A 12870-nucleotide genomic window follows, 5' to 3' on the forward strand; every position below is an offset into this window, starting at 1 on the left:
CTTATGATTCAAACACTGTTTTATTTACAACTGCAATATATCGACCAATGAAGCACAGAGCAGCCAAGAAAAGTTTAGAAATATTATACGATGACTGCATTACTTTTTTGATATACTACACAGATTTATTTCGACATACTATACCAGGGGTGGCCAACCCGCGGCTCCCGAGCCGCATGCGGCTCTTTGCCCGGTTTCATGCGGCTCTTACGTTCATATCGAAGTTTGTATTTGTGTTTTTTTAATGTTCGTGTTCGCTTCGCTTGAGTTAAATACGGTATTTTCGTCAAACGCGCATGTGCGGCCATAGATTACGTTCCTCGTCGACCCATTTAACGCCGAGACGGACTGTTTGAAAGCCCCGCTAGTCACAGATGAGGATGCGGCTGAGTTGGAGATGATCGATCTTTGTGAGGAGGACCAACTCAAACCTGCTTTAAGGGACGGGACCATTGAGTTCTGGAAAAGTGTGCCAATGAAAAAATACCCCAATGTCAAACGGGCTGCGCTTAAGATACTGTCAATGTTTGGGTCAACATACGTCTGCGAGTCTGTGTTTTCTACCCTGAAACACGTGAAATCAAAGCATCGATCTGTTCTGACTGACACCCATGTGAAAGAATTGCTTCGAGTGGCAACAACGGAATACAAGCCAGATTTGAAGAGGATTGTTCAAGGCAAGGAATGCCAGAAGTCCCACTAAGTAACATGCATAGTAAAAGAAAAACACTATTGTAAATTATTATATTTTTGTTTGTGGACTTGGTTGAACTGAGAGTTTGTCTGTGTGAGACAGTGCACACAATGTTCATTGTTGAAAATGACTGGCCTGTGGTCTTAGGAGTCAATTTCTGTCATTATCATATTGGTGTGTGACATTTACAATAAATCTGGCTGAGCAAAGGTATGTGTGTGTGTGAGGAAGGGATAGGGTGATGTTCATGTGTGCCCATGTGTATGATGTGGCTCTTTGCGGTAACACAGTAAAAAATGTGGCTATTTGGGGGGGGGGGGGGGGGGGGGTGCTGCTGCTCCTTCTTCGTCGGCGGGGAGGGTGGCTGCTGCTGCTGCTGTCACATACGCTGGTGGAGGTGTGCGCGGCGCGTGCGGATCGGGGAGGAGCTCCGCCTTGCGCGATACAACGGATATTTGTAAATTGTCCGACTTTTACATTTTTACTTAAAGCGGGGCTTTCAAACAGTCCGTCTCGGCGTTAAATGGGTCGACGAGGAACGTAATCTGTGGCCGCACATGCGCGTTTGACGAAAATACCGTATTTAACTCAAGCGAAGCGAACACGAACATTAAAAAAACACAAATACAAACTTCGATATGAACGTAAGAGCCGCATGAAACCGGGCAAAGAGCCGCATGCGGCTCGCGAGCCGCGGGTTGGCCACCCCTGTTATAGTGAGTCACAAACAAATACAGCAGAAAAACTGTATTTAGTCAAAGATATAAAAATGAAACGGTCAGTGATCGATAGATCAGCGTAAAAGAATCTTTCCACTAGAAAGGTGATTAAAGTGATTATGTACCTTATTCAAAGACATCCGAGCAAAGTAGGATTCAAACTGTTTATTCTCATCTGCAATATAATCGCCAATCAAACGAAGCACAGAGCAGTCAAGAAAAAGACACAACTCCCAACCACTTGTAAGGAACGTATAAGGAGCGTCTCGATATCTAAAACAAATAAAAAGTACATTAAACAGCCATTTTACTGTAATATTTTCTCATCTACATTGTATTATACATTCACTTTTCAATGAAGCCTTTGATGAACCGAGGTAAGAAGCAAAGAAAAACTGTTAAGACAGATGTTTAGAAACAGGAATAGATTAAGGGAGAGTGAAAAAAATATGAGATTTTAGACAACATATAAAAGTAATCACGGACCTGAAGAAGAGCAGATTGAAACATAACAATGGGGACGTTTATCAAAAACGTGCTTTCTAAGCTGCACCCAGGGGCCTCGTCTCCTTGGCCGTGCCCGACTGTCTAAAGCACAGACGAGCTTCTGCAGTAATACGATTCAAAAATAAAGAGTTTCAGTTATAAATGCAGCGTTCATTAATTTCAAACTCAGTGCTCAAAAAAAAAAAAAAAAAGTTCTCACAGTAACACATTAAAATTAAAAGCAACACACACAAATAGCAAACAATGAAACAGATGAGTTCTCCGCTGATCAGTCTGTCTGAACCGGGTTTCCCCGGACCAAACCCAGCCTCTTCCCCAGGTAGGAATACCATCTTAAACCGTCTGTTTCCTTTGATGCTGGTGTTTTCTGGACTCCTCTGCGACATCTTTTGCAAGAAACTCAGCTCGCTTGCCGTCTTTGTAGGCCACTCATCCATTACAAGACCTTCGTTCTTTTCAAGCGTCCGTGAAGAGTCTCTTTGGAAATGTGGCAGGTGTAGAGAAGCTTATATGTCTGTGTGTGTGTGTGGGTGTGTGTGCTGTTTGGAGAATAGGGTCAAAATCCATACTGGAGAAAGATGGGAGCTTTTAAGTCTTTAGAAAATGTCCACCAGCTCACGGTACACAAATCACTGGCAGCCGAAGAGAAGGCTTCAAACATGCATTGGTCTAAAGCGTGAAAATGGCTTTTGATGAGGCAGCAAAATCCAAACAAAAAAAACAACAACAAAAACAACATGGGGTGAAAAATGAGGAGGAGGAGGAAAAGCCGAGATGTTCTTTGGCCGAGGCGTCCCATCGGGGGAAATTCACACGCACAGAACTCTGGGGAACCTGAGAGAAGATGAGAGTATAAATTACACTAATTAAAAGGTGTCTTTCATCACAGAAGAACTGCATTGGCACAAGAAATCTGCAATACTATTAGCCAAACACCTCCGCCATCCCTTCCAGAAGCCACATCCAATCGCTTCCATATTGTGAATCACAATAAAATAAATAATAATCCGACCTGTCCTCAGTGAAGCCGTCCATTTCCTCCTCGTCATCCAGCTCCATGTCCAGCTCATTGTCGAGACAATCACGGCCATAGCCACTCAAGACGCTGCAGGCAGGAAACATTTTTACACCATCATATGTATGCGCGACCGTTGTTGGATTAGATCTATAGCATCCATTGATCATATCATTTTATGAGGGCGCTGTGGGCCGCTGACCTGACGGAGCGACACGTGAAGAACACGATCCTCTTAAGTTTCTTGTTGTAGAAGAAGTAGTTGAAGGACCAGAGGCTCCCCTCTTCACCAAAAGGGTCCGAGTCCAGATCAGGGTTGTAGCTAAGAACAAAAACAGCAAGTTTAGAACCGGCTGAACTCAAAGGATTTTCATCAGCAGCATACTGCTGTATAACACACACACACACACGCGCACGCACACACACCTACCTGTAAATGTCACAGCTCTGCAGGTTGATCTCCTGGTCGATGGCGTTCCACAGCTCCGGCCCCAGAGAGTTGAACTCCTCTCCCACAGCTGAGAACAGGCTGCCGTTCACTGCATTGGCCACCTGGAGCGAGGTCATAGTCAAGTCATTATTATATTAAAAACATTTTTTATTTTTCCCCCCCCCCCCAGAGGACAGATTGAGCTACAGGGGCGCACACTAACCCAGTTGAGGCTGGGCTCCCGGCTGAACTCGTGGGCTCGTGCGGCGCTGAAGTCGTAGTCCGGTCTGAAGGACTCGTTGAGCGTGGTGATGAGGTAGAAGAGAGTCTTCCTGCAACACTTGTCACTCAAGGGGTTCTCCCCGTCCTCACTGCTCTTCCCCAGCCTGGGCAGAAAAAAAATAGGAAGAAATTAGTAAAAAAGGTAAATAACTTCTTCAATAACTTATATAACTATTGATTAAGGGCTCTCGTGTTATTCTGGTAAGAAAACACATCTCTGTGCTATTCTGCACTGTGGGCTGCAGTACTCACTTTGAAGGGCTGGTGGACTGGGGGGGGGAGAGGGCCTCCAGCACGTGGGGCTCCCCCTCCTGGCAGAACTGCTTGAACATATGTTTATCATCCCCTGCCATCTTACAGGAGTAGCTCTCCATCCTGGAGGGAAAAAATGATATAAATAAATAACACAATACCACATGATCCATATTCATGAGCTAAATGAAACACGTGGGCTGAAAACAAAACACAGAGAGCCTTTTATGGAAAAATAAAACAAATACTGTAGGACTTATTATAGAACATATTACAGAATACCAGCAACGATACAGACTTCGTTCCTTTATTTTTGTGTTGTTCAACCTGAACCTGAAAGAGCACCATGACCGCTGACTTTTAAAAAAACAAACGGATAGCCCTCGTCACAAGTGAGGGCTAAAGAAGCTCCTGTGTGTTCCCGTTTGTGGGTCAGGCGCCACTGTAAACACGGTGGAGCAGACCGGTGTACAGTTGTTTATTTTGCCTCCTCCCACCGATGGGTTACGCAAGAGCGACGGTTACGCAACTTAAGACGGACAGACCGCCGAGACCCTCGCTGGCCTCGCCAGCCTAATTTTAGGGACATGGGTTGGCAGCAAATGCCACAGTGGAAACAACTGCACCCTGGTTTTCCACCCACTACACAGCTGACCTGCCGACAAAAACACTGAGTAGCGAGATGACACCGGAGCCGAGTGAAGACCATCAACGCGAAAAATGTAAGCCCTGATGGGTACATTTTTAGATAAAGCCTGCAGCTCCTGCTGCTATGATGGGCTGCCTCGGTAATCCAGTAAGCAGTCTAAACACCAGCAGCTCTCAGCTATCATGCAGCATCACTGTACGTGTTCACATACATGCGCTCCCAATAACACCCTTCACTACAGTCTCCAAATAGCCACAGAGCGGTGCGAGAGGACACCATGTTGTGCGTCAGTACAGGTCACAATCAGCACAGAAGCTCGGCTTCACCACCCACACTCAGAGGCCTGCGCTCAGACTCGGGCCGCATAACTTCACAACCCACTGGCCTTTATGTAACTGCACTGCCACTGCAAAGCCCGCCGAAGGCCTTAAATAGCCCACGCCAAAAACAAGCAGCCATTACCTTCCAGTATATACTCTATATTTATGGCGTCTAGGTTATCAGTCTGTTATCACAGAGTTGCATGACATGCGGGCACTCGTTTGCCCCGTTACCTCAGTTCACCGCTCTCTCTCAGACAAGGTGCTTCTTACTATATAAGAAAAAACATACAGTCAAGCTTGACTACAATGGCTCTTATTTTGGTATAAACACAACGTCTAAAGTGTTGATGTGCTACAAAAAGTGCGAGTGTGTTCTATGCGTGTCAAATCACAGCTGAAGCTTGTCTGAGTGAAGCAGGCCCTTGGAAAAAATGATGTTAAAAGTCTGTAAATGCCCTATTTATCACCTGAAATTAAGATTGCAGACGTGTGTCTGTCTGTGTGTGTCTCTCTCTCTCTCATATATACACATACATACATAAATACACAACACTGAGGAGTTGTTAATGTTGCAATACAATCTTTAGCTCGAGCTTTGGCTCTTTACCTGCCAAGAATGCGAGACTCTCCTGTTTCAACACACAGCCGAGAGCCGAGGGCTTCAAAGCTGGAGCTTTCCAACAGTTTCATTGTGATCTGTGAAAACAAAAAAAAAGCAACACACAGTTAGATGTTAAGTCAACCGTCACATAAGAGAGACCAGCTTTTACTGTGCATTTTTTTAACAACATTATACATTTAACATTATACTATGGCAACATACTATAAGATGTCTTGTTGACAGAAGAAAATTCTAATCTTGACATACCATTGCTTTTTTACATACTATAATATAACCTTTTGAAATTCAGAATTGAATGTGTCAAAAACGTCATAGAAAAGTCATAATATAGTATGTTGAGAAAAGTCATAAACAAGTCATTATAGCATGTAAAAGTAAATGATAGTGTGTCGAAAGAAAGTCATTTCGAAAGAAAGAAAGTCGTGTCGAAAGAAAGCTACAGCGCCCCCGTGTGGCCCCATTTATAGGTCACAACACAGTTTCCTCTTGTTGTAGACCACTACCCCTCCCCCACCCTGCTCAATCGAAGTTGACAAATCTTCTTCCTGGTTCAGTACGTCGATGTTATTATATTCACTTACCGGGCAATGTTTTCAGCTCACACGGGCAGAAAACAACGGGTTCAAGTGTCAAAACCGTAGAAACTCGTCTTAACCCAACTGGCGACTCTGTGACGTAGGAGATTATAGCGACCCCCGCGTTGTTGATGACCACAGCTAACGTTAGCTAACGGGTTAGCGATGCTAATAAACGTTACCTCACTTCTTCACTTTCACAGCGGCGCTATTAATTCGCACTCGAGTTTAAGCATCGTACACAAGCACTCGGTCGAGAATGCGTTATTCTGAGGCCTTTTTTTAAATTTATAGAAAAACTGCTCTTCCCGATTAAATGCGATGAGATTAAATCCAGAGACTGTTGGCGTCCGTCGGAGTCTGTCTGCAGCGGCATCCCTTTCGACCTGATGTCACAAAAAGGCTCGTATTGGCTTAAATCAAGTCGCTTTTTTACCAAGCGACTCGATCAGAGTAGTAGCAACTAACGAGCTACCTATCCGAGGGGTTTAGCGAAACGGGTCAAGGGTTTTTGCAAATCGTCGATTACGTCAAAAGCACATCTACTCTCATGAAAACAACGGAAACCACTGTGTGGTAGCCCAGCCCCTTTTTGTTTATATACGCCTGGCCAACGTGCACGCCCACTTCTGCAAAAGCCCCCTCGTGATTAGCTGTTCATATGGATGACAACTAATATAATTGGTTGAATCTTGCTCGGTCAATTCATAGGTTAAAACTGTGTCAAATGTCTTGACCGTTTATCGCAACGCAGCAACAGCAGATTCAGAGTTGTTTTGCTTGTATTCAAGATATGTTTGTTCACTATCTGTCTCGGATCTGCAACAGTCATTTGGCAGCATTGGAATACTTATGCATACGTATACATGCATGTATTCTCAGTCTCTCTCTGCATAAAACACGTAATATATATATATTTCCTCGACGTGATCTGGATCTATTTTCTTCATGATTAAATGGTCCAATATCGTCTTTGCGCACCCGTATTCAGATTTTTGCGTGTGTTGGTTTTTTGATCACATCTATTTCGCCTTTGCCCTGTGTGTTGTCAAATTGTATCTCTCACTTTTATTATTGTATTGTAAAACAGCATGCACTGAACTAAATAGCACGAAATGTGCTGACTGGTTTCACTGAAGTCTTAGTGTAGGCTCAAGCAGCATGCAGCCACAGTGTGATGATCTGAAGAGATGACATCCATAAAGAAAATAGCAGACTAGCGGAAACTGCTATTTCCAACAATAATGAATAGTCACCAATAAAATGGATATTGAAGCATAGTTTTACTGTTTTTTAACGGCCTAGTGGCCTAATGGATAAGGCATCAGCCTCCGGAGCTGGGGATTGTGGGTTCAAGTCCCACCTGGGTCGTAATTTAATGAATTTATAAAGCCTAAAGACACATACTGATAAGTAATGGTGTCACTTTACGTGCACATCTGATAAAAAAATACTTGCTTAACAAAACCACGTAACATTACATTAACTGTGACGTTACACTTGAAAATGATTCACCACAACTTCATCATTTTAACATTTTATTGACAGAAATACAGAAATCACTGGTTTGTCAGGTCTGACTGATATAGTCAGAAACATTGTCCAGGCCTGTGCACTCATTGTCCAGGTACTCTAAAATCACATTACCCCCATTGAACAGGGGAGTTACTTGGTGAGCCAGCAGCGAGAGCAGAGTGTCGTCCATCTGGAGAGCCTCACCTGTCTGAGGATGGCATAACCGCAGCTTCTACAAATGGAGAGCAGAGAGGCACGCTGTTAAAGTGTTATTCACAAAATAAACATTATGCTATGCTTCTTGTTTCAGGAATATTATAATGTATGTTTTTAAATTAATTACACATGGAAGAAAACATGGCTTCAAACTGGTTAACCCAGCTTCTTGTAATGTCATGAATGTGTCCTAACAGGGTTTATCTATGTGTAGTTCATGTCATGTATAGGAGGAAACTCTTTTTGAGCTGTTGACAATACTCTTTTCTTATCATATTTTAAAGAGTGGAAGTTAAGGAGAAAACAAGAAAGGGGAATCTAAGAAACAAGGGAAGCAGATAAGATAATTGACTCTACGTTTGCGATGTGTTACCTTTGCTGTCAGTACATTATTGTTGTTCTTGAGGCTCGCTAAAGAGGCTGCATAATCCACCAATTTCCCCACACTCCATTTGGAACAGAAGAACATGGGTTGGCTGGAGTCTTTGGATTCTTTAGGAAGATAAACCTGAAAATAGGTTCTGTCTGTCTGGAAAAGCAAGACAGAGATAAAGTACTCAACATATTATCAGACTACTATTAATGAATGGAATCGAGACAGCTAGCATTGTACCTGTGGCAGCCCCTTGTCTCCTGCAGCATGCAGCTTCAGTTTCATTAATGCTACCTTGGCTGCAGTTGCACTGCTCTTTGCTCCTCTGCGTCCTTTGCTTTTAGATGTGTCCTTGGACTCTGAGTCGCCACAAGACAGAAATACAAACACAATCCAAATGTCAGTAGGTTGAGGAACACAAACAGATGTCCATTAGTTTTGACAAAGACGAGAGCATTTAGTTTAATACGGATCCCATGTGGACAAATAAGGAATCACAGAAGAAATGTTGTCGAGATGGCAACTACCAGTGACGGTACGACATCGCTACTAACCAACAATCTTTTGCACCAGCTCTTTGGTGGCGGCCATTCGAGGCTTTTGGACCTCCAGCTTCTCACACTTGTGATCATCTTGATGGCGATGGCTGTACGGCAAGAACAAGAGAAATATGAACCTTTGAGTTTCATTGATAAAATAGGTGGCTATGTAGTAACCCCTTTCCTTTGACTGCTTCTGTATGAAGTATATGAGCTAGGATCAACACACATTATGTTGTATTGTAAAAAAGGTTTAAAGAAAAAGAGAAGTAACTGTAAACTTACGCCAAACAGAAATGTTTTTCACACTGCGGACATATTACCGGCAACAGTTCTTTCCCCTTGCAGTCTTGAAATGAGCATGGATAACTTGTGCTGCCTCCCACAGTCTGGGAAACCCTTTTCACTGGCTCCTGGAAAAAAACAAAGGAAGTATTAAAAACAACCCAGCCAGTATCTAAGTAACTAAGGAACAGAGGGACAAATGTTCCTGTATTAATCTTATCAAAGGACATTAATCAGAAACACAGTGTACCTCTGAACATGAATGGGCCTCTCTGCTTCTGTGATCAAGGCTGTAAGAAACAAACAATATGAAACACACCTTTTTGAGGAGGATGGTTCACATTTGGTTGTTAAAGATTTGTGACAAAAATATGTATCAAAATCAGCTTATATCAGGTTGAAGTTACTAGTATTTATGCAAATCATACTTGTTTTAAGGCAGTAGAATATTGTCTTTCTTGAAGTTAAGTTTTTACCCAATGTGGAAAAACTATTTCATCAGAGTAAGGTATGAATGCTTCCTCTAACTTTAGACATTTCTTGGGATATGTTGAATTCTTACCAGAAAACACCACTGCAGAGCTCACAGACAAATGGCAGGAAATCTAAAGGAAGAACGAGGAGCTAAGTTCAAAAACAAACTTCATATGGCAGAAACTTCATAGCCAACTCTGTCAAAGTCTGTCTATTAGGTACGAGATATTGGGGAGAGGTCTGAGAGTAGTGATGGTAGATAGTGGATTGTAGCTGCTGTACAGTGATGCTGACTCAGTTGAATCAGGCAGAAACTATCACTAGTAAATAGAATACAGTTACCTGAGAGACCAACACAATCTCTTCGTAATAAACCGTTTTATATAGAAGCTTTTTATTGTATATAATAACAAGACACAGTTGTCCGACCATGATTAAAATGGTTTAGTTAGCGGTTAGCTTGCTAGCTACCTTAGCGAGCTAACAGTTACTGACAGCTATATCATAATAAAGCTAGCTAGCTAGCTAGCTGACAGGCTAACCAAGCTAAAGAGCCGCTCGGTGTGTTTCCTATTAACACATACGGCTGAAGAATATCACACGTCAACATATTTGCTTTTTGGTATTCATATGGAGAGGACACGGACCGTTCTGACTGCAGGAATCGATCTGACAATGCTTCCCAATGTCTATTTCAGCCATTAGATAGCCGCTAGTCTGCGGATGTCAACACGAACTCTGACCCCAGCAGTGACACCACGTGACTGAGTTTTCACTATGGTCATAATAATTCACATTTTTATTTTGTGGGACAGTATTTACTTTGCGATGAAATTGGGATGCAGGTTCAGTAATACGTTTATTTTTTAAGTTTATTATTATTATTTTCTTTTACTACCAGAGCTCAGTGTGAAAAAGTGGAGGGAGGGCATCAGGTTTCACTACGTCACTCAGGTAATGGTGAAAGGTGTGGTGAAAGTTCACTGGCTGGTTTGAATTGAAAGCACAAAGCCGTCGAGCTGGATAATCTGCTCGGAACACACCCGCTTGTAAAAACATCGTGAAGTAGGACGTAGAGAGGCTGGGAGAGCTCGTGTACACTTCAGTATATATACCTTCGCAGTTTACAGCTAAAAAATAAAATGAGTAAAATCGCGAAATTATTCAAGGGGAGCTCCAGCTCGAGCTCGTCCAAACACCACCGGGGAGGACCTTCTCCCCAAGAGGCCATTCACAAACTCCGGGAAACAGAAGAAATGCTGACGAAGAAACAAGACTACCTGGAGAAGAGGATAGAGCAGGAAATCATGATCGCCAAGAAGAATGGCACTAAGAACAAGCGAGGTATGATTTTATACCTATATCCGTTTTTCTTTGCACTGCCTTTTATTATGTGATCCAGCTATTGAGCAGCCTATTGTAAACCTTTAACAATCTTTAAGGGACATACCACAGTAAAACTTTGTATAAGTATTCAAAAGTCAGGATCAACAAGGTCCCCAAAGCCATGACCACACATACTTCCCAATGAGATAATTGGCTGACAGTGATTTGTTTTTGTTAAGCAAGTATAACAGGTTTGTAACAAGTGACAGATAAACTAAAAGGAATTTCATTTTATTAGACTGTATAAGAGTATCTCCCTGTGCAAGAAACCATACAGTGTTCACTATGTTTTTCTCAGTTGAATCAGCTCAACAAACAAACAAAGACAAAACTAAAAATAGACAAAGGGAGGAACCTTGGTATCTTTTGTATGTGAACGCCCAGCACTAGACGTTCTCAACGAACCAGAGCAAAGGTGTGAAATTATGGCAAAGAATCATACGGTATTTCTTTTATCAGCTGCCCTGCAGGCCCTGAAGAGGAAGAAGCGCTTGGCGCAGCAGCTCACGCAGATCGATGGCACGCTCTCTACCATCGAGTTTCAGAGGGAAGCTTTGGAGAACTCGCACACCAACACCGAGGTCCTGAAGAACATGGGCTATGCTGCCAAGGCCATGAAGAAGGTCCACGACAACATGTAAGATGGTCCATTAAAGTCCTGGCATGGTTGTATTTTGCTATCGAGCAACACACATCATTTAAATGAAAGTGGAATTAATCATGTGTAATCTAAACCCTTCTATCTCTCTCATTTTCAGGGACGTTGATAAGATAGATGATCTGATGCAGGATATCACAGAGCAACAGGACGTGGCCCGAGAGATCAGCGATGCAATCTCCGGACCTTTTGGCGAGACATACGACGAGGTTAAGACCTTATAGTCCCTCCATCAAAATCAACATTCATAGCATTCACTCTCCTAATATGCATTGTATTTTCAGTGTGACGCCTGCTAAACTTTTACAAAAATGCACCTGACAACACTCCTGTGTGTGTGTGTGTGTTTTCTTAGGATGAGCTGCTGGCAGAGCTGGAAGAGCTGGAACAGGAGGAGCTTGAGGACAGCATGAAGAGTATGGGTGGACTACCCAGCGTGCCCAGCACCAAAGTGCCTTCAGCAATGCCCAGTCACCGCGCAAGTAAGTGCAACACTATGTTGGACGGCAAATTACTACAGCCGAGACATTACGCATTTCACAGTGTACAAGCCACGTTCCCATTGTTATCACCAAATATGTATTTTAGAATTGAACTGTTAAAACTACAAGCATGTGGCTGATACTGACGACATAGAAACATTTGCTGCTTTTTTTGCATAGGGATCAAAACTTTATACGTTAAGGTTTTTTTGACTAACGATTTTAAGATGTTCTTTTGGGCTAAAATAATTTATCATTTATAATAATTCTATTGCATTCATTGTTGACCATTTCTTTCTTTTTACAGCAACGAAGAAAAGGGTTGAAGAAGATGACGACATGCGTATGCTGGAATCATGGGCAACTTAAGTACAGTAGCCTTCATGTACTTTTACCAGATCGCTCTCTCTTGTGTAAGCTTTACTATTTTTGAAGGTTTTTAGGGAAAATGAAGAACATTATATTATTTTTAAAATAAGCTTTCTGCCTATCGGCTTGTCGTGTCACTTTACAGGTTATATTTATCGAGAAATAAAACATGTTGAAGTGTAGAAATCAATAAACTGTATTTTCCTGTCTTTACATTGATCATTCTAACTTTGCCTGTACATAATGCACTACTTTCATAGCCCTAATGAAGACGTGGATATGACTGATGTTTTTAACTCATAGATGACAATGCCTAATAAGAACTGTATTGGCTGTAAATAAAGTCAAATTTTTCATGAATGCTGTAAATATATTGGTTTCTTGCTTGCATTAACGTTCAATAAAAAAAACAGTACCATATATATTGTCTCATAATATTTGTCTACTTTTTACAGCGGCTTAGAAATTATATTTGTTTGGATTACAAAAATAAACCTACACATAT

At 42.2% G+C, this 12870-nt stretch overlaps 3 protein-coding genes across 3 annotated transcripts; 1 reads left to right on the plus strand and 2 right to left on the minus strand.

Moving 5' to 3' along the window:
- Nucleotides 1–1563: 1563 nt before the first annotated feature.
- maf1b (MAF1 homolog, negative regulator of RNA polymerase III b) lies at nt 1564–6624 on the minus strand. The gene is made up of 8 exons (XM_079181232.1): nt 6075–6624; nt 5479–5567; nt 3900–4022; nt 3589–3751; nt 3366–3487; nt 3138–3257; nt 2933–3025; nt 1564–2754 (listed from the first exon to the last, which is right to left on the minus strand). The coding sequence occupies exons 2-8, from the start codon at nt 5559–5561 to the stop codon at nt 2730–2732; spliced, it is 729 nt and encodes a 242-aa protein (XP_079037358.1). The 5' UTR covers nt 5562–5567; nt 6075–6624; the 3' UTR covers nt 1564–2729.
- Nucleotides 6625–7609: 985 nt separating this feature from the next.
- Nucleotides 7610–10208, minus strand: zfand1 (zinc finger, AN1-type domain 1). The gene is made up of 8 exons (XM_079181790.1): nt 10118–10208; nt 9559–9601; nt 9247–9286; nt 8997–9124; nt 8727–8818; nt 8413–8531; nt 8173–8328; nt 7610–7815 (listed from the first exon to the last, which is right to left on the minus strand). The coding sequence occupies exons 1-8, from the start codon at nt 10170–10172 to the stop codon at nt 7639–7641; spliced, it is 810 nt and encodes a 269-aa protein (XP_079037916.1). The 5' UTR covers nt 10173–10208; the 3' UTR covers nt 7610–7638.
- A 266-nt stretch (nt 10209–10474) lies between these two features.
- chmp4c (charged multivesicular body protein 4C) lies at nt 10475–12779 on the plus strand. The gene is made up of 5 exons (XM_079181811.1): nt 10475–10814; nt 11316–11493; nt 11615–11723; nt 11870–11996; nt 12304–12779. Exons 1-5 carry the CDS (start codon nt 10613–10615, stop codon nt 12363–12365), a joined length of 678 nt encoding a protein of 225 aa, XP_079037937.1. The 5' UTR covers nt 10475–10612; the 3' UTR covers nt 12366–12779.
- Nucleotides 12780–12870: the final 91 nt, after the last annotated feature.

Source organism: Pholis gunnellus (genome assembly GCF_910591455.1).
Source record: "Pholis gunnellus genome assembly, chromosome: 20".
NCBI lineage: Eukaryota > Metazoa > Chordata > Actinopteri > Perciformes > Pholidae > Pholis > Pholis gunnellus.

What these genes read in the sequence shown, in the direction of transcription:
- zfand1 (XM_079181790.1), bottom strand. Translation starts at nt 10,172, where the DNA reads ATGGCTGAAATAGACATTGGGAAGCATTGTCAGATCGATTCCTGCAGT. An exon ending in AGGCCCATTCATGTTCAGAG is followed by an intron (nt 9,125 to 9,246) that starts GTACACTGTGTT and finishes GTTTTTTTCCAG; the next exon opens with GAGCCAGTGAAAAGGGTTTC. An exon ending in ATAATGTACTGACAGCAAAG is followed by an intron (nt 7,816 to 8,172) that starts GTAACACATCGC and finishes CTCCATTTGTAG; the next exon opens with AAGCTGCGGTTATGCCATCC.
- maf1b (XM_079181232.1), bottom strand. Translation starts at nt 5,561, where the DNA reads ATGAAACTGTTGGAAAGCTCCAGCTTTGAAGCCCTCGGCTCTCGGCTG. An exon ending in GAGTCTCGCATTCTTGGCAG is followed by an intron (nt 4,023 to 5,478) that starts GTAAAGAGCCAA and finishes TTTTCCCTCCAG; the next exon opens with GATGGAGAGCTACTCCTGTA. An exon ending in GGGAGCCCAGCCTCAACTGG is followed by an intron (nt 3,488 to 3,588) that starts GTTAGTGTGCGC and finishes ACCTCGCTCCAG; the next exon opens with GTGGCCAATGCAGTGAACGG.
- chmp4c (XM_079181811.1), top strand. Translation starts at nt 10,613, where the DNA reads ATGAGTAAAATCGCGAAATTATTCAAGGGGAGCTCCAGCTCGAGCTCG. An exon ending in TGGCACTAAGAACAAGCGAG is followed by an intron (nt 10,815 to 11,315) that starts GTATGATTTTAT and finishes TTCTTTTATCAG; the next exon opens with CTGCCCTGCAGGCCCTGAAG. An exon ending in TTGGCGAGACATACGACGAG is followed by an intron (nt 11,724 to 11,869) that starts GTTAAGACCTTA and finishes GTGTTTTCTTAG; the next exon opens with GATGAGCTGCTGGCAGAGCT.